Source organism: Brachyhypopomus gauderio, chromosome 19 (genome assembly GCF_052324685.1).
Source record: "Brachyhypopomus gauderio isolate BG-103 chromosome 19, BGAUD_0.2, whole genome shotgun sequence".
Lineage (NCBI taxonomy): Eukaryota > Metazoa > Chordata > Actinopteri > Gymnotiformes > Hypopomidae > Brachyhypopomus > Brachyhypopomus gauderio.
In genome coordinates this window covers 9759861-9776335 of record NC_135229.1, presented here as the reverse complement: position 1 = coordinate 9776335, position 16475 = coordinate 9759861, and the positions used below count along the sequence as shown (strand labels likewise).

The 16475-nt window shown below is 41.9% G+C and overlaps 3 protein-coding genes across 8 annotated transcripts; 1 reads left to right on the top strand and 2 right to left on the bottom strand.

The window, feature by feature from the left end:
* Window positions 1-1115: 1115 nt before the first annotated feature.
* On the bottom strand, window positions 1116-5538 carry hmgn1a (high mobility group nucleosome binding domain 1a). Of its 2 annotated transcripts, none has more exons than XM_076981462.1 (6): window positions 5422-5538; window positions 4253-4279; window positions 4116-4145; window positions 3948-3983; window positions 3745-3855; window positions 1116-3319 (listed from the first exon to the last, which is right to left on the bottom strand). In XM_076981462.1, the coding sequence occupies exons 1-6, from the start codon at window positions 5521-5523 to the stop codon at window positions 3257-3259; spliced, it is 369 nt and encodes a 122-aa protein (XP_076837577.1). In that variant the 5' UTR covers window positions 5524-5538; the 3' UTR covers window positions 1116-3256. The 2 variants fall into 2 exon arrangements, with proteins under 2 accessions (XP_076837577.1, XP_076837578.1); XM_076981463.1 differs by having other exon boundaries at window positions 5332-5490.
* A 3482-nt stretch (window positions 5539-9020) lies between these two features.
* Window positions 9021-11631, top strand: get1 (guided entry of tail-anchored proteins factor 1). The gene is made up of 5 exons (XM_076981166.1): window positions 9021-9341; window positions 9736-9901; window positions 10231-10298; window positions 10679-10793; window positions 11113-11631. Exons 1-5 carry the CDS (start codon window positions 9249-9251, stop codon window positions 11184-11186), a joined length of 516 nt encoding a protein of 171 aa, XP_076837281.1. The 5' UTR covers window positions 9021-9248; the 3' UTR covers window positions 11187-11631.
* A 126-nt stretch (window positions 11632-11757) lies between these two features.
* Window positions 11758-16423, bottom strand: LOC143482698 (uncharacterized). Of its 5 annotated transcripts, XM_076981129.1 has the most exons (10): window positions 16284-16423; window positions 16075-16177; window positions 15649-15783; window positions 14994-15268; window positions 14339-14862; window positions 14047-14184; window positions 13877-13946; window positions 13274-13701; window positions 13108-13198; window positions 11758-12376 (listed from the first exon to the last, which is right to left on the bottom strand). In XM_076981129.1, the coding sequence occupies exons 4-10, from the start codon at window positions 15241-15243 to the stop codon at window positions 11844-11846; spliced, it is 2034 nt and encodes a 677-aa protein (XP_076837244.1). In that variant the 5' UTR covers window positions 15244-15268; window positions 15649-15783; window positions 16075-16177; window positions 16284-16423; the 3' UTR covers window positions 11758-11843. The 5 variants fall into 5 exon arrangements, with proteins under 5 accessions (XP_076837244.1, XP_076837247.1, XP_076837246.1 ...); XM_076981132.1 differs by lacking the exon at window positions 16284-16423 and having other exon boundaries at window positions 15649-15687; window positions 16075-16180; XM_076981131.1 differs by lacking the exon at window positions 16284-16423 and having other exon boundaries at window positions 14994-15263.
* Between the last annotated feature and the right edge of the window lie 52 nt (window positions 16424-16475).

The following is a 16475-nucleotide window of genomic DNA, read 5'->3' as shown; positions in this document are numbered from 1 at the left end:
ATATTAAGCAAGACCTTGTGTTCATTGTCAGAGTTTTGTATGTTACACTTGAAGTGTTTAAAACATTTAAATAAAGTGAAAAAAGCAGGCAATTTCTTTAAAATTGTTGTTGAATAATAAGGTCTAATATGTAATGGTTTTGATTTATTTTTTATTTATTTTTTTACTTTGTGAAGGTGTACAAGTCCTCTGTGCTGCGTGAAGGATTGTTGGGGTGTCAATTGGCCTGCTATTGGCCTTATGGCCCATTAAAACGACTTCACAGTAAACACTCCTTTAAGGCCTTGGGAACATAACGTTTAAAATGCTTTTCAAATTCTAAACTGGAGTGCTACATTAAACATTCAGCAAATCGTCAATACAAAATAACAGAATATGATAGAACTGACTAATTTTTCCTTGCTGAGGAAGGTATGGTGGTCCTAATGTTCTAATAAGTATGCTTGATTGACAGCCCGTTACACCACTCAAACGGAGCTGATTAATGACACAAGGAATCAGAATAATACAACTCTGGATGTACAAACTACAGGCAGCCAATCATTCACTCACCATATGATACTTGTTTATGGGTGCTGATTGGGTGGTTTTTATGATGAATTAGCATATGACTGACATTGAGATTTACTGCAGTTTAAATCAGTGTAGCCTGATGTAACATGTATGTGTTCTGATACATTTAGTGAAAATTGCACCAGAAAAATACTCAAAGAAAACTTCATTAACCATATTTTGAAATGGTATTCATACAATCCACATTGTATATGAGTATTTTGGTCCATAGAAGAGCAAGTTTATCATTTGAAAGAAAACAGATAAAAGTTCCCTGGATCTTTGATGTCAAGTAGAAGACACATGAACTACAAGCACCTGCCATTTCTAAAGCGGTGAATGTAGAGGGTGTTGTTGATGATGAGTCTTTACTGATGTGTGTTATATGAGAGTATACAACTGCACTTAGCTTTTGATGCAGATACTCTTCTAAAGTTTATACTCTTAAATGTTTAGTGTCTTTTCACTTAGGTTTGTGTGCAACATGTGCTATTGTTATTATGCTGCATGAACAGGATATACATATTTATTAATAATAATAATAATAATAATAATAATAATAATAATGATGATAATAATGCATTTTATTTAAAAGCACCTTTCTAGCACCAAATGACACCATAGAATAAAAGACAACCATAAAATTAGACAGAGGTAATAAACATTGAAGACAAAACAAAATTAAATAAAATATTCCAATCAGGACAGAGGAAGTTTTATAAAGAAAATGCAGCTATAAACAGATGAGTTTTGAGTCTGGATTTAAATTCTGTGAATGAGTGGGTGACCCGGAAGAAGGAATGGTTTCTCTTATGCTCTTATGTTATGTTCTTACTGAATATTCTGCATTAATAAATTCCAGGGCTAGGAGTTTGCAGAAGAGACCAACCACTGCTTCAGTTAGACCAAAAGGCTCTCTGAGCTACATACCCGGTCAACACACCCGCCATGCACTATGATTGTTGTTACAATTTTATTGACATATTATAGCAATCGATAAACAGACGACATAAAAAATCAAACAGAAAAAAACCTGATACTCTGCACATTTAAATTTATAACCTTAAACCCTTGAAAATACTGCTAGTGGTAGTTCACAGTAAAGACATTGGTCATTACTGATTATCTACAGCCAAGAACATGAGAGAGAGCTTTTATTAACATGGGATAAGAGTTTTATTAACATGGGATAAGAGTTTTATTAACATGGGAAAACAATTTTATTAGCTGAGCTACACAACACAAGACCATTTTAAACCCATTAAGATTGAGTAACATATTGCATATAAAATTACAAAAAAGGTCCCCACTGCATCTTTAAACAAATGCTATGATACTATAACGAAATTCAGATATAAGCAAATGAATCAGGCTAGCTACTGAGTGGCACAGTACTGGATGCAACAAAACAGTGGATTGGGGCCGAAAAATGAGAAAAGGGTAAACTCCCAGATCACACGTCCAGAAAAGGAATACTCCCTTTTGAAATTATGCACAATGAAAGTCTATGGGAGATCATTTTGTGCTGTAAATTCTAAAGCACAGCATTTCTAACAACAACTGCAAGAACAAAACAGCCTCCTCAAACTACTATGAACACTACTATGAACATTGAATACAATGGTTTTGTAGTTTAGTGCTGGTGTATTCATTTATAACACTTGACATGTAGACTGTAAGTGTAACTTCTTTCTTAATGCTGATTTCCTATCATAATTATGATGTCTGTTTAATAAAATAATTCAATAAAAATACAAAAAATTATTATAATCAATTAGCTCTGACCCCACACCTTTTAAACAACATAGTCAGGACCGTTTTTGTACTGTAACGGCGAGGGGCAGAACCGTATCTGCACAGTAACGGCGAGGGGCAGGCTAGATGCCGTGACGAGATTATTCACGGTTTTAATGACAAAATCTGTGCTTCTAGTGCTAACGACACAAAACATACAACGTACACAGAGAGGACTCAAACAAAGACAGGCCACTAACACAACATCGACACACATTAAATACCTTAACTAAACAAGAACCAATTGCAATGCATAACGTTAACGAAACCAAATGACAGGTGAGACGGATGAACACACACACACATGATACCACACACAAAGGAAACACATATATGGGCAAAACTTATGCAGATCACACTTACACACACCCAAGTGGAGGGGCCAGGGGCTTCATGGTGACACATATATTTTTTCTTATTTCCCACAAGTTACATAAGTCTGTTATATAGCCCATGGAATGGTAATCTGTTGCAGAAAGGTTATACTGTCACTGGATGTGTTCAGTGTAGGGGAGCCAGGACCTAATCTCTGGCAGAGTGTTTATGTAAGCCAGGCTGTTCTTACTCTACAGATACAGTTCAACAGACTCCAGAGCCTCTGTTATACTGGCCTCTCCAAATCTCAGATGGTCTTTGTTGAATTCATTTTGGTGAAGATCAAATCTCTAATTTTCTGTCAAAACAAATCATGCTTTGAGGAAGCAAACCCGTTTAATTCAGCCCCGTCCTGACCCGGTACAATGACGGGCAAAACAGAATTAAATTAAAGGAGTAGTCCCCAGTGTCTTTTTTAAAATATATAAACCTCCTCCTAAAGCTGTTTAATCAGTATCCATACATTGTGTTTATAGATTATATAAATGAGCAACTACAATACAATTTTGTACAAACTTTTTGATAAAAAAAAACATTATTCAGCCTTCCTCTTCTTCTCTCTCTTTCCTTGTTCATCTTCTGCCTCCGCTGATGCATCCTGGGTAACAAAACAAAATGTTGAGGCAGCCAATCAGAAACGGCGCTGCTTCACACAGCACATCTAAAGGTAAGCCATCAACACAGAGTCTACAGTACCAGCCACCAGCCTAAAGGTAGCACTCATGTTAGTCTGTTGTGGAGGCTGGCTGCAAACTCTGCAAAAAAAATACTGCAAAAGAGTAATAATCATGATGGAGGAAGTAAAGATTTTAATGACGGGTCTCTGAGGGGTGCCAAACTTCAGTAAAACTCTCCAAACTAGCAGGATGGACAGAAAAGTAACTAACTAGTATTATCTTAGACGTTGCTGGTACAAGCTAAGTAGAAGCGGTGGGAATAACGATGCTGATGTCAACCAAATGTTCATTCTGAAGTCCTCCAGGTCTGAGGGAAGCCAGACCTTCCCAGTACTGCCCCGCTCACCTCTCCGTTCTCCGCAGGAGCTCCGGTCCCTGGGCTGCCTGGAGTCTCTGTCTCCTCCCCATGGGTGCCTTTCACGACCTCCTTCACTTTCCTAGGCTTTGCAGGCGCCTTCTGTTGAACATTTCAGATAAATAAAATGTAAATCTTTGAAGTCGTGTTTTAGGAGACCCGTATAAAACACATGAGTAAGGAGAAGGCACTACCTTTGGTTTTGACTCAGACTTCAGTGTCTCTGGTTTCTATAAAACAACATGGTTATAAATTAAAGCACAAGTTAAAAGCATTGTGAGAGAATCATCACTTGCTATCCAAATAAAATCAAATATCAAAATCCAAACAGAATGTATGATACAAAATAAAAACAAACTCACAGCTTGAAGCCTCTCCGATCTCCTTTTTGGCTTTTATTTGGAAGTGAAGGTCACAATAAAAGCTGTCAGTGAAGCCTAATCCAAAAACATCCGTTTTCATATCATGGCCACAAATATGTACATACACCCAAACTCACCTCAGCTGCGTCCGCGTCGCTCTTAGCCTGATTTACACGGGACAAAACAGAGAGCTCGTCAGCCAATCAAAACATGAACGTAATGGAAAGTGGGCGGGACTTGCTGCTATTCCATCCTCCTCCTTCGAGTTACCGGGAATTATGTAATATGTAAGTGCGCGTGGGGGATGGGCAGGCTGGGCGGTATTAGTCTGGGTGAAGACTAGGCTACTAATGACACGCAAATGGATGCGATCTTGAAGAATAGATCAAAAGTTTGCTAAAGATATGTATTTTACTGCAGGAATGTACCATGCAAAGGGAATGGCCTTCATTCACCAAGCAAAACACGAACAATTCTGACACGCAAATATCCAAATATAACCAACATCGAACGTGTCTGCGCCTCTCACCCATACGCGTTATTATAAGATATCAATATTATATTCGATGCAAGTGGTACAGATTTGAGGCACATCTTATCAAAACGTGCAAGACACAATTCCAGAAAAAGAGTCTCGACGAACGTCACTACCGAACCTGCTAAACAGATAACGGAGAGGACGGGAAGAGAGGACACGAAACCCTCCAGTGCCCGAGTGCAGACCCAGATGGAGTTGGCATACGCGTCAATGCACAACTGTCCTCGGCGTTACGTGGTTGCACACGATTACAGACGCACGATCTCCAAACTTTTAGACAGAAACATATGCACATAATCACCAGATTGCCCTACACTTTAAAAAGTAAACCTACGCAAAGATGCGATCGACAAGAACACGCAAAAACCGTAGCGTCGCGAGCCTCGGACGTCTGCACGCGCTCTCCATCACCACCACCCGATTACCGCCCGTGGTTACTCGACAAATATCTCCGTGTTTTATTTCACGGTCCGTTCACCGGAACACTCATTGCATCAAGTTAAAAAAATGCGCAGGCAGGAACACAAATGCTTAATGACTAAAGGTTATTTTATAACGGGTAAGGCCGGGGTCGCGTGCAGGATGCACGTTCTTATTGCTCTGCAACTTTTTTTCCGCTCTAGCCTCCTCGAGCAACGTTATAGCCTCATCTAAAATATAAATCGTAGTTTAACTTACTTTGCTTCTTTTCGGCATGACCGCATAGACTGTAGCCGATATCGACAAAAGGAAATATCAAGAGTAACAGAGTAATCAAGTGAAACATACACGCCCAGCAGAACTTTGCAACGCCGTGGTGCGCGAGCGTAAACGTATCGGACACGAACCAGCTGAGACCGGATTGGATCCCTCTTTCTTTATTCTACTCATTTTACCACCAACCTGATGCACAAGTCTACTCTCCGCCCCAGGATCTTACGATTCATTGGCTCGACCGTCCTGGCAACACAAATGTGAAGCAAAGCAAAGCACCTGTCTGGATGGGTCAACATGTCAATCACACGCCGGCTTTACACGGAATGGCGCAAATATAAACAAGGATTTTGGACAAAACGCTTATGCAAAATTAGTTTTTCGAGGAGATGGTGTCTTGTGTTTAGGCTGTGACCCCTTAATAAACGCAAATGCGTGCTACTTAAGCAGGATTTGGGAGGGCCGTAAGTCTAATATATAATGGGAGGTCAGGGCCGATAATGTTAACGCCACCTGTGTGTGTAGTTTCCAGTAACTATATAAAGCACTGTGTGTAGTTGTGTGTACTGTGTATCCAGTAACTATATAAAGCACTGTGCGCTATTTCAGCACAGCTGTGTGAGAGACACGTGGTTGTAGTTTTGACTGGACACGATGGGCGGGTCAGATCTTAAAGTCAGACTTGCTAATAATACAGTTGATAAAAAATTTAATAAGCGCAAACAGTACACATTTCTGCCAACTATTTTAAATACTTTCAACAATGCAGATATTTGCATTATTATAAAAAAAAATAGCCCAATAAAATAAGGCATTGGCTAAACTTAGATCACCTTTAAAGTTTATATTTCATATTACTTTTAGGCTATATGTTTACTTTTTAAACATTTGGCATTTTCAAAACATGCTACTTGACTCCTTTATTCTCATTTTATTTATATGTCATACTATTCTGGGAAGTGAAAATATCACAAGGATCGATGTATACTATATTTCTATATATAATCTACTAATCCACATTTCCATCCACACACTTTAGGAGTGTGTTTAAGGGGATTTTTGACCATTCTTCCAGAAGCACATTTGTGAGGTCACATACTGATGTTGGATGAGAAGGCCTGGCTCTCTGTTTCTGCTCTAATTCATCCCAAAGGTGTTCTATTGGGTTGAGGTCAGGACTCTGTGCAGGCTGGTCAAGTTCATCCACACCAGAGTCTGCCATCCATGTCTTTATGGAGCTTGCTTTCACAGTCATGTTGGAAGAAGAAGGGGTCAGCTCCAAACTGTTCCCACAAAGTTGGGAGCATGGAATTGTTCAAAATGTCTTGGTTTGCTGAAGCATTCAGATTTGCTTTCACTGGAACTAAGGGGCCAATCCCAGCTCCTGAAAAACAACCCCACAACCGGCGTGCTTTACACCACTGCATCTGACGCTTTGCATTGCACTTGGTGATGTATGGCTTGGATGCAGCTGCTCGACCATGGAAACCCATTCCATGAAGCTCTCTGCACACTGTTCTTGAGCTGATCTGAAGGCCACATGAAGTTTGGATGTCTGTAGTGATTGACTCTGCAGAAAGTTGGCGACCTCTTCACACTATGTGCTTCAACATCCACTGACCCCGCTCCATCAGTTTACGTGTCCTACCACTTCATGGCTGAGTTGCTGTCATTCCCAAACACTTCCATTTTCTTATAATACAGCTGACAGTTGACTGTGGAATATTTAGGATTCTGGAATTCACTCCTGAGAGCGACTCATTCTTTCACAAATGTTTGTAAAACAGTCTGCATGCCTAGGTGCTTAATTTTATATACTTGTGGCCATGTACACCTGAATCCGATAATTTGGATGGGTGAGTCATTTATAATATTACATATTATATATAATTATGTATAATACAAATGTTTTTGTTAAGTACTAACAAGCTTCTTACTTCTGTCAATTGGAATCTTGGCCCATTCTTCACGTGCAAAAGCCTCTAGTTCAGTGATGTTTGATGGCTTCCGTGCTGCAACTGCCTTCATTAAATCCCACCAAAGATTTTCAATCGGGTTTAGATCTGGGGACTGAGAAGGCCACTCCAGGACATTCCAGGATCTTTTTGTCAACCAAGCTTTGGTTGACTTGGAGGTGTGCTTGGGATCATTGTGTTGCTGGACGGTCCAATGATTGCTAAGATTTCATTTGTCAACAGATGGCATCACGTTCCTCTTTAAAATGACCTGGTATTTCTGAGAATCCATAATGCCAGGTACAAAATCAAGATTGCCAGTTCATGCTGCAGAAAAACAGCCCCACATCATCAATGATTCACCTTCATGCTTGACTGTGGGGATGGTATTCTTCTGGTCATAAACCTGGCCTTTCGCACGCCAGACATACCATTGGTCCATATGTCCAAACAGTTCCAGTTTGGTTTTATGAGTCTATAGAACTGTCTCCCAAAACTCTGTAGCCTTATCCAAATTCCTCCTGGCAAATTCTAGTCGACTTTTGATGTTCCTTGTGGTTAAGAGTGGAGTGCGTCTTGGAGTCCAGCCATGAATTCCTCTTTTATTTAGTGCACGTTATATAGTTGCTACCGAAGCACTTGTTCCAGCCTTCATCAGGTCATCCTGTAGGTGTCTTGCACTCAGACGGGGGTTTTTCTTAGTTGTCCTGGCTAAGTTGCTAAGGGCCCTTGATGAAATTTTGGGCTTTCTTCCACGGCCAGGCAGGTTTGCAGCTGTTCCATAAGTTTTGGGATGTTATTTTTTTTGGAAAAGATTTTTTGGAAATCTTCTTATAACCAAGGCCCTTTAGGTGCGATGAAATAATCTCCTCTCTCAGCTTTTGTGGAAGCTCCTTTCTTTCCCATGATTGCAACTCACCTTGAATTCCTTCATGGGTGGGGTTTATATATCCATCACAGCTGAAGCAAATGAAGGATCATTATAGAGTTCTCAAAGGCTTAGTTATGTTTCAACTCCACTTTAGTCCATAAAACCTGCCAGAAAGCTTTAAAAACAACAATAATAGTGACATGGCTATCTTAACAAAATATACTGTTACACACAAATACTATATCATGCATTTTCTGTTCTGATTATATGTATCACTCAACTCATAAAGAAGTAATCCAAAGCAGAATCTTGCTATTTGAAAAAAACTTATATTGCTAAATCCTTAAAATCAATATATATGGTGTATTTACACATATATATCATATATATTTCTCTTGATTCTCTGTTTCTCTACTACTGTATATGTATTTCTGTGCTGCACAGGGAAACTAGACCACAGGCAAAGAGAGCCAGCTAAGGTGGGCCAGTGGAGAGAGGCGTGCCTTTTATTTAAAGCCAGACTTAAGATAAATTTTATAGCTACTTTTGAAAAAACCAAGTTTTGTTTTGTGATGGATAGGCAGTCTCATCCACAAAAGGCCAGTGTTTCGGCATAGCGACAACCAAGGCGGAGCACACCTAAACCCTAACACAAAAATCTGAAGACTTGGAGCAACTGATAAAACCAATTTGATTGCATAATTTCCCATTAAAATAAACAGGTAGTCTTACTGCATGCCTTTTTAACACAATACAAGACCCAGAGACACTCCGATCAGTTGCTTATGTTTGTGTACAGTCGGTTTGTACAGTAGGTGGCGGTAGTACTCCTAACATCACTCAGGTCGCGATAAAGCTTTAAACGAAGAAGCTGAATTTCACCAAACATGGTAGTGAGAGCGGAACCCAACGATACCTGAAGAGTTTATCTCTGTTCTGTGTACTATACGAAGTATTAAAATAATACAAACAGGGTCTAGGACTTTGTTGGAATCAGGCTAATGATAAAATCCATGTTAATTCTGTTCCCCCCACTCATATCTTTAGTATCGTATCTTGATTGATACACAAAGAAAATGGCGTCCGCCGGCTACAATTGGTTTCTGGTACTCATGTCTGTGTTTTTGTGCAACCTGGTCAAAGCACTTCTGCCTTCAATCTCCTCATTTGTAAGTAACATTCGAGGAGAGTTCCTAACAGGGACAACATGTTTGTTAGCGTTGTCTTCGTTGACTGAAGAGCTGTGGGCCTGTGTTAGGTTCTGGTGTAGCTAACCTCCGCCGCTGTTTGGGATGGTTGACTTCATGTGACCGGTTTATATAATGTTTGATAGTCAATTTTCAATTTATCACCTGAACAAGTTATTTAAAACCCAAATGGGACGTTTACCCCAAGGGCTGTAATGCTCTATGCTCAGAAAAGGGTTTGGAGTTTGCTTAGAAAAGCTTGCAGTTATGTACCTGCTTCAGAATAAAAGATTCTTATAGATTTTTTTTTATTAGGCCCTATATAACATGGTTTCTGATTAATTATATTAATATTGTTTTTCTTTTTAACCGTAAGCTGTCAAAGGTCCTTCAGAAAGATGCGGAACAGGAGTTGGAGATGCGAAGTGAGATTCAGAACATGAAGGTGGAGCTTTCTTCAATCAGCATGATGGACGAGTTCGCCAGATACGCCAGGCTGGAGCGCAAGATCAACAAGACCACAGACAAGCTCAAGACCCATGGTAACGGGACCTGGGAACAGGCTGTCTCTGGGCAGGACCATCAGCTAAATAACCAGTACAGAGATCATGGGAGCTGCTGTTGGAAACAATGAAACCACTGCAGAGTTGATCTAATTGTTATTTTATAATATACCTGTGAAATGAATTGCCAGTGTCTGACACCTCTGCTTGTCTGAGACACCTCTGCAGGAGCGTGTATTTGAATACATGAATGAGCTTGTAGTTCTGTGTGCATGCTTAAATGTCACTAGTTATGTGTGCATTCTTAAATGTGACTGTAGTTCTGTGTGCATGCTTACATGCTCCTTGTTTTTTTTCTTTTTATGCAGTAAAGTCAAGGACTGCTCAGCAGGCTAAAATCAAATGGATTGTGAACATAGTTTTCTACATTCTTCAAGTAAGTTATCATGTCTGGTTCCTTGCATGTTCTTGATGATGACAGTGTGTCATGTGACTGATCAAATGTCTGATATGAGCAGCATGTGGTCTTAGGTCAGTAAGAATAAGACAAACGTTGATCATCCTGAGGGAAATTTGCGTTCCATTGTGTGAAAAGGCAGAAAGGCTTTTCATATAATATGAGAAACCAGATTGGGTAACAGCAGAAGTAACTGTCTGACATATAATGTAGAAAAGCCCTTCTATCGCACCGGAGCTGTGTCATTATCAAATGAAATGGAGCCAAACGGTTTGATCCTGTGTAGCGCCGGTCTGTTGCAGCACTGCATGCTGGGTAGCCTTCCCAGGCTTGACTGTAATGCTGATGTTTGTTGCTAGGCGGCCCTGATGATCTCCCTTATATGGAAGTATTACCCGGAGCCAGTCACAGTGGTGCCCAGTAAGTGGATCGCCCCACTGGAGCGACTGGTGGCCTTTCCATCTGGAGTAGCAGGTGAGCCTGGATCATCCGACAGCTCAATCGGGAAAAAGTGTTTCAGTGTGAAATGCCAACACAAGGTGGTGATTTTGAAGTGTTCAGATTCTGAAAAAGGAACAGTAAAGGAAAATACATTCCCAGTTTCATTTATTTTTCTGGAGTGATGTTTCCCATTTCCAAACTCATTTTCAGTGGTCAGTTTTTTATTTGTTTCAAAACAAACTGCATGCCTGTTATTGTAGCCCAAGAGTCTCAAATGACCATATGTTTCTGACCTTTGAGGTGTTTGTGTTTCATCTAAGCTGAACCCATTTTTCTTGTTGGTTTATTGTAGGTGGTGTTGGAATCACGTGCTGGTTAGTGGTCTGCAACAAAGTCGTGGCTGTTGGCCTTCAGGCTGTTAGCTAATTCCTCTTACACATCACTGTAATACATCATTGTAAGCATCTTTCGATTTTTGCCTTTACTGACAGAATCATTAAAGTCATTGTAAACATGCAGCTGTTTTTGATTACAAATGTTTTTTTTTCTGGTTGAATTTGATGTTTGCTTCAGCAGTTCTGGGCCTTTGTCCTTGTAGAACTGTGGTGTCAGTTTAAAGTATCACACGTGTATCTGTTACTGATTGTTTTGTTGTGATCTTAAATGCAAAATTTAACTAAACATTTTTTTGATTTTGTATTTAAACTGTATTTATATTTATTTCATCAGTGTGTGCACTTTATAGTTTACTGACATCATTCCTGATTAAATAGTCAGATAAATAGCACTGGATAATAAAGGCCTGTTTATCTGGTGAACCATGGTTGTATGTTACTTTTTGTTTCAGTAAAACATAATTGTTGGAAAACCACTCATCTGTTTTAACATTCGACCTTCAAATGTTGCACTTTCATTTGATTTTTAAATGTAATTATACTGAATCCCTTCATATACCGTGCTACTGAAACAATAAGGGGCTCATACATTATGGAGCAAATCGTACATTTATTTTGTATGTTCAAACCCAATCAGCATTCACCTGTGTAATCTGAACATGTCTTCTTGTGCACTTGGGCTCTGAGTTCATGCGGGGTTAACTTGGTGACCAGTAATTGCTCGGTCCTGGTCCGTGGCACCAGCATCTGTACTGATATCAGCCATCTGCGCCACCGTTCGGATGTGTCCGGAGAGTTCCTTCAACGGTCTGCTCTTCCTGGAGGTGTGCGACTGCTCTGCTGGCTGTGAGCCCTGCTTCTGCGCTGGTACGGCAAAGGACGGCTCGTACGCGCTGGTGTCCAGGAGAGTGGGGGTGGTCCTGGGTTTACAATGCCTGCGGAAGCTTCGTCCTTGGCTGGGAGGTACAGTGTAAGCAGGCTTCCCACTGTAGAGGTTCTGGATGGTCTCCTTAAACGTGTAGTGGCGTCTGATCTTGACAGGGGATTTTGTGGCCTTTCCTGGAGGCGGCTGGGTGATGACTAAATTGTGGAAACCAAGCTCGTTATCGCCCTCTGCTGGTGTGAGCTGCTCTGGTGCTGAAACCTGGGAAAGTTCCTCCTCTTCCTCTTCCTCCTGTTCTCCATTACATTCCGTCTTAATTCCTGTGTTCTTGCTGTTTTCTAATGTGAAACAGCAAAAATTATCACAAAGGTGCAACAGTGGTCTATAATGATCATAAAACTGCTGTATTTCATAGACGATCCAGAAAAGGCCACGCATACTGCTGTCACTTCACTAGAACTGCTGTCTTGTATGTGTTGAGTTATGAGTCTACTCATCAGAGTTCATTGAATTCCAGCCGTTCAGTTTCTGACCACAGATCTACTGCCTGGATGATGTTGGGGAGCAGATCCACTCTCACTGCAGAAATGCCATGAACACGTTAAAAACTCCTGTGCTCAGTAAACATCTCCCAGCTGAGCACCCTCTACCACACCAGGACTACTGCTGTGTTGAGAATGATCCACTGCCCGGGTAACATGGTCAGCAGGGTTCCTGTGGTCAGAACCTGACCAGCGTGGCCTGAGCTAGAGGATGACTGGTGTACTGTGCATGCCAAGAGACGAGATACAGCCTGAGATGCAGGAGTGCAGTTCCTGATGAAGGGTCTGAAACATGTAGACCTCAAAAGTATGTTTCACTTCAGTGTGCCTGACAACAGACTCAAAACATGAATCATGTAACTTGTGGACATAATCCCTGACTGAAATACACGGAGGGACATCTGTTGCAGCTGTTGCGGTACCATGGTGTGGTCTGGTGTGGTCTGGTGTGGTCTGGTCTGGTCTGGTGTGGTGTGGTCTGGTGTGGTCTGGTGTGGTCTGGTCTGGTGTGATGTGACGGTTCTCACCAGAAGCTCCAGCCGTCTGTTCTTCCTCACTGCTGACCTGTTTCTCCTCTTCGTTGTTGCTATTGGTTCCTTGTCCATTGGTGTAAAACTCCTGCAAATAATACCGCAGTTAGCAGATGTACAGACCCTCCCATATACGATAGAAGCACTGTGGTACGAGCTCAACCTTGGAGTTTTTCTGACTGTCCCCCATCTCCAGCTGGTCTGTAGGGTGGTCCATCTCCAGCTGGTCTGTAGGGTAGTCCGTCTCCAGCTGGTCTGTAGGGTAGTCCGTCTCCAGCTGGTCTGTAGGGTAGTCCGTCTCCAGCTGGTCTGTAGGGTGGTCCGTCTCCAGCTGGTCTGTAGGGTGGTCCGTCTCCAGCTGGTCTGTAGGGTGGTCCGTCTCCAGCTGGTCTGTAGGGTGGTCCGTCTCCAGCTGGTCTTTAGGGTAGTCCGTCTCCAGCTGGTCTTTAGGGTAGTCCATCTCCAGCTGGTCTGTAGGGTAGTCCGTCTCCAGCTGGTCTTTAGGGTAATCCATCTCCAGCGGACACAGAGCAGCTTCCATAGGTAGTGGTGATACGCTGTTAGTCTGAACTGATTTGGTCTCTTTTGTCCCTGACATTAACAGGTGAAGACAAACGGTTATTCACTGTTTGTTTTAAAGCTTTCCTGGCCATATTTTTCTTTTATCGCAATGCGCTTATCTGTAAATTTGGGCATAGCACGGTTTGTAGTGTCTTTGTGGTGTCACTGCTCACTGGGTGATGGAAGTGAACACATTTTCTAATACCTCTTCTAGAACCTCCTTTTGGGGATCTGTGTGAGCAGATATTGTGGGTCTGCAGTTCTCTCTCCTTCTCCTGTATTGCATGATAAATACTGTTTATTAAACAACAAAAACAAATAGCAGAATTCTGCAAATAATCCTACAATGTGTTCAACAAATTAATTTTGTTTTACCTTTATTCTCTGTGTTAGATCTTTTATTTGATTATCCAGATATGTGGAAAGCTGTTGAGCTTCCATGGTCTTTTGCACCTGGACACTCAGTTGGCGATTATAATATGCATTATTCAGTGCAAAGTGTCTCTCCAAATCCTAGAGGGAAAGACGCAGAAGAGAAGAACGCATTGTGTGCTAATAGCACCATGAGATGAGGTTGCATTAGAGGGAGACATTAAACAAACAAGCAAATGGCATCAGTACTAGTGAACTTGTATTTCATGCAGTTCGGTTCCTCTCAGTTCCTCACCTGGATCTTCTGGTTCTTCTTCTGCAGGTCCTCACTGAGCAGACAGAGTCTCGCCCTGAGCTCATTACGCTCCTCGAGGCCGAGGTCTCGGTCCAGCTGCTCCAGGCGCCCCAGCGTGTTGGAGGTGTGCAGGAGGTCGTCCTGGGTGTGGCGGAGCCGACGTGCCACCTGGTCTCTGTGTTCCCGGGTTCTGCGCAGAAGTTCCTGCAGGGCGTTCACCTCACCGCTGTGTCTGCGCAGCGTCTGTGGGAGGCTGGCCAACGAGTCCTGGTAGTGACGCAGGGCGGCGGATCGCCGGACCTGCTGTTGACGCAGCGCACGGTTCTCCTGGGAGGCGGAGCCCAGTTGTCGCTCCAGGTCCCACATCTGGACCTGCAGCTGCTTGATGCACTGCTCCTGGGCTGAAGCGATTCGCCGCACGGAGCAGTAGGGCGGAGCCAGGGGCGGGAACATGGGCGCCTGACCAATCGTATTCCGCTTGCGCCGACAGTCAGCTCCATTAGCAACTGCTGGGCAAAGACTCACTTCAACAAATATGAATGAAACATTAAAATACATGTTTCCATAGGTCAGTCTGATCCAGCAATCAGGTTGGAGACTTCCAATTCAGCGCCATGTAATCCACAGGATTTAGGGTAAAAGTATAAAATAATACCTTTGGATTTTTGGGTGATGACCCTCTTGTGATTAATACATGGAGTGGGTATGTGGTCCACAGAATCTCCTTTGTACGTCTCCTCCGACGATGGATCAGGATCTTGTGTGCTCCGGGCTGTGGATGTCGTCTTCTGCTCAGCGCCAGAGCTGTGGGACACTGGGCTGTCTTCCTTATGTCTTTGTTCCTCTGTTCCTCTGGTGGACGTGTTGTGGGCTTGTCTTTCTAACGTCTGACGTTTGACTGACATTTCTCACAGAATGCACTCAACTAACCTTTGAAAAATAAACACTACATGTGACGCCCATGGTAACTCACATTTCAGTAACCTGTTATATCCTAAAAAGTAAAACTAGCACAATTTTCAATTCCTAAAACTACATGGAACACATCATCTTTAAAGCTGAAGATTAATTGTGTACATACACATGAAATGCATTAATTTATCTTAGCATTACTTTATTTTTATATTTTTAACCTTACCTAAAAATAATACAGATCTTCAGCAAATTTATGAAAAACATTCCAATAACTCAAGTGTGTAACCCAGGCAGTAAATAAACATTAAGTCTGTTGATCCAAAATATGCTACTGTTTTATAAATAATATTTGTTTGCCATGTCGACAGGAACCGTGTTAGCCTACTTGTAAGCACCTTCAAAAGCGTCAGTCTTTACTGGTGTAGAACTCCAGACTATGGATGGACAGTAAGGTAACATCCACCAGAAGACAGGAAGATACCTTCATGAATCCACTTGCAGGAACAAATCACAGTGTAACGAACCTATGTCTGCAAATGATCCAGTTACCATAAAACAGCTGCAGTAGGTGATGTTTTCACAGAAACATTTATACCAAAATAAAAATGTATTAGGCTTTTATGAAGAAATATTATTGTCAAATAATTGCCAATGTCAAATAATATGAACGCTTTGAAGTTGTAGCTAGCTATGCAAATTATTATCAATTCAGTTCGCTGGTCATTTAGATGGCCATCTGCTAACTGACGACTATAGCTAATAACCTATTTGGAAACCACTATAATGAAACTACTGCCATGGTGTTTGGGCTTTATACGAACCAGCAGAGAAAACGGGCAGAAATCTCAGAAACGTTTCTCAGACAGTTTTGGGTTCCATGGAAACCAGAATGACATGAACGTCTGGATGAAGAACTTGGAGATCCTTAAAACAACACCAACCACAATTCTGAGTAACATGTTTATTCAACAGCAGGTCAGCGCAGGTCTGCTGTGAACAGAACCGTGAACGAAAAATGTCCATGACATACGTCTACACCAAACCGAGCCCGTTCAAGTCCTCCTGTCCAGCAAAGTCCAAACGTGTGCTGTCGGCCAGTCTATTTCTGTCCACCTTCAGTTGCTGTTGCAGTCGAACTTCGTGCGGCTCCAACAACAGACAGCTGAGGTTCGCCAATCACCCGGTGGGCCCGCGGCCCGAACCCTCCAATCCCGCTGACGGG

Bases quoted from the DNA above. Each gene is read 5' to 3' on its own strand.
- hmgn1a (XM_076981462.1), bottom strand. From the start codon at position 5,523: ATGAGTAGAATAAAGAAAGAGGGATCCAATCCGGTCTCAGCTGGTTCG. The intron at 4,280-5,421 runs GTATGTTTCACT...CGTGTAAATCAG, and splicing joins TGCAAAGTTCTGCTGGGCGT to GCTAAGAGCGACGCGGACGC. The intron at 3,984-4,115 runs GTGAGTTTGTTT...GTTGTTTTATAG, and splicing joins GATCGGAGAGGCTTCAAGCT to AAACCAGAGACACTGAAGTC.
- get1 (XM_076981166.1), top strand. From the start codon at position 9,249: ATGGCGTCCGCCGGCTACAATTGGTTTCTGGTACTCATGTCTGTGTTT. The intron at 9,342-9,735 runs GTAAGTAACATT...TTTAACCGTAAG, and splicing joins TGCCTTCAATCTCCTCATTT to CTGTCAAAGGTCCTTCAGAA. The intron at 9,902-10,230 runs GTAACGGGACCT...CTTTTTATGCAG, and splicing joins AGACAAGCTCAAGACCCATG to TAAAGTCAAGGACTGCTCAG.
- LOC143482698 (XM_076981129.1), bottom strand. From the start codon at position 15,243: ATGTCAGTCAAACGTCAGACGTTAGAAAGACAAGCCCACAACACGTCC. The intron at 13,199-13,273 runs GTTGAGCTCGTA...TATTATTTGCAG, and splicing joins ACAGTCAGAAAAACTCCAAG to GAGTTTTACACCAATGGACA. The intron at 12,377-13,107 runs GTGAGAACCGTC...GTTTCACATTAG, and splicing joins ACAGACGGCTGGAGCTTCTG to AAAACAGCAAGAACACAGGA.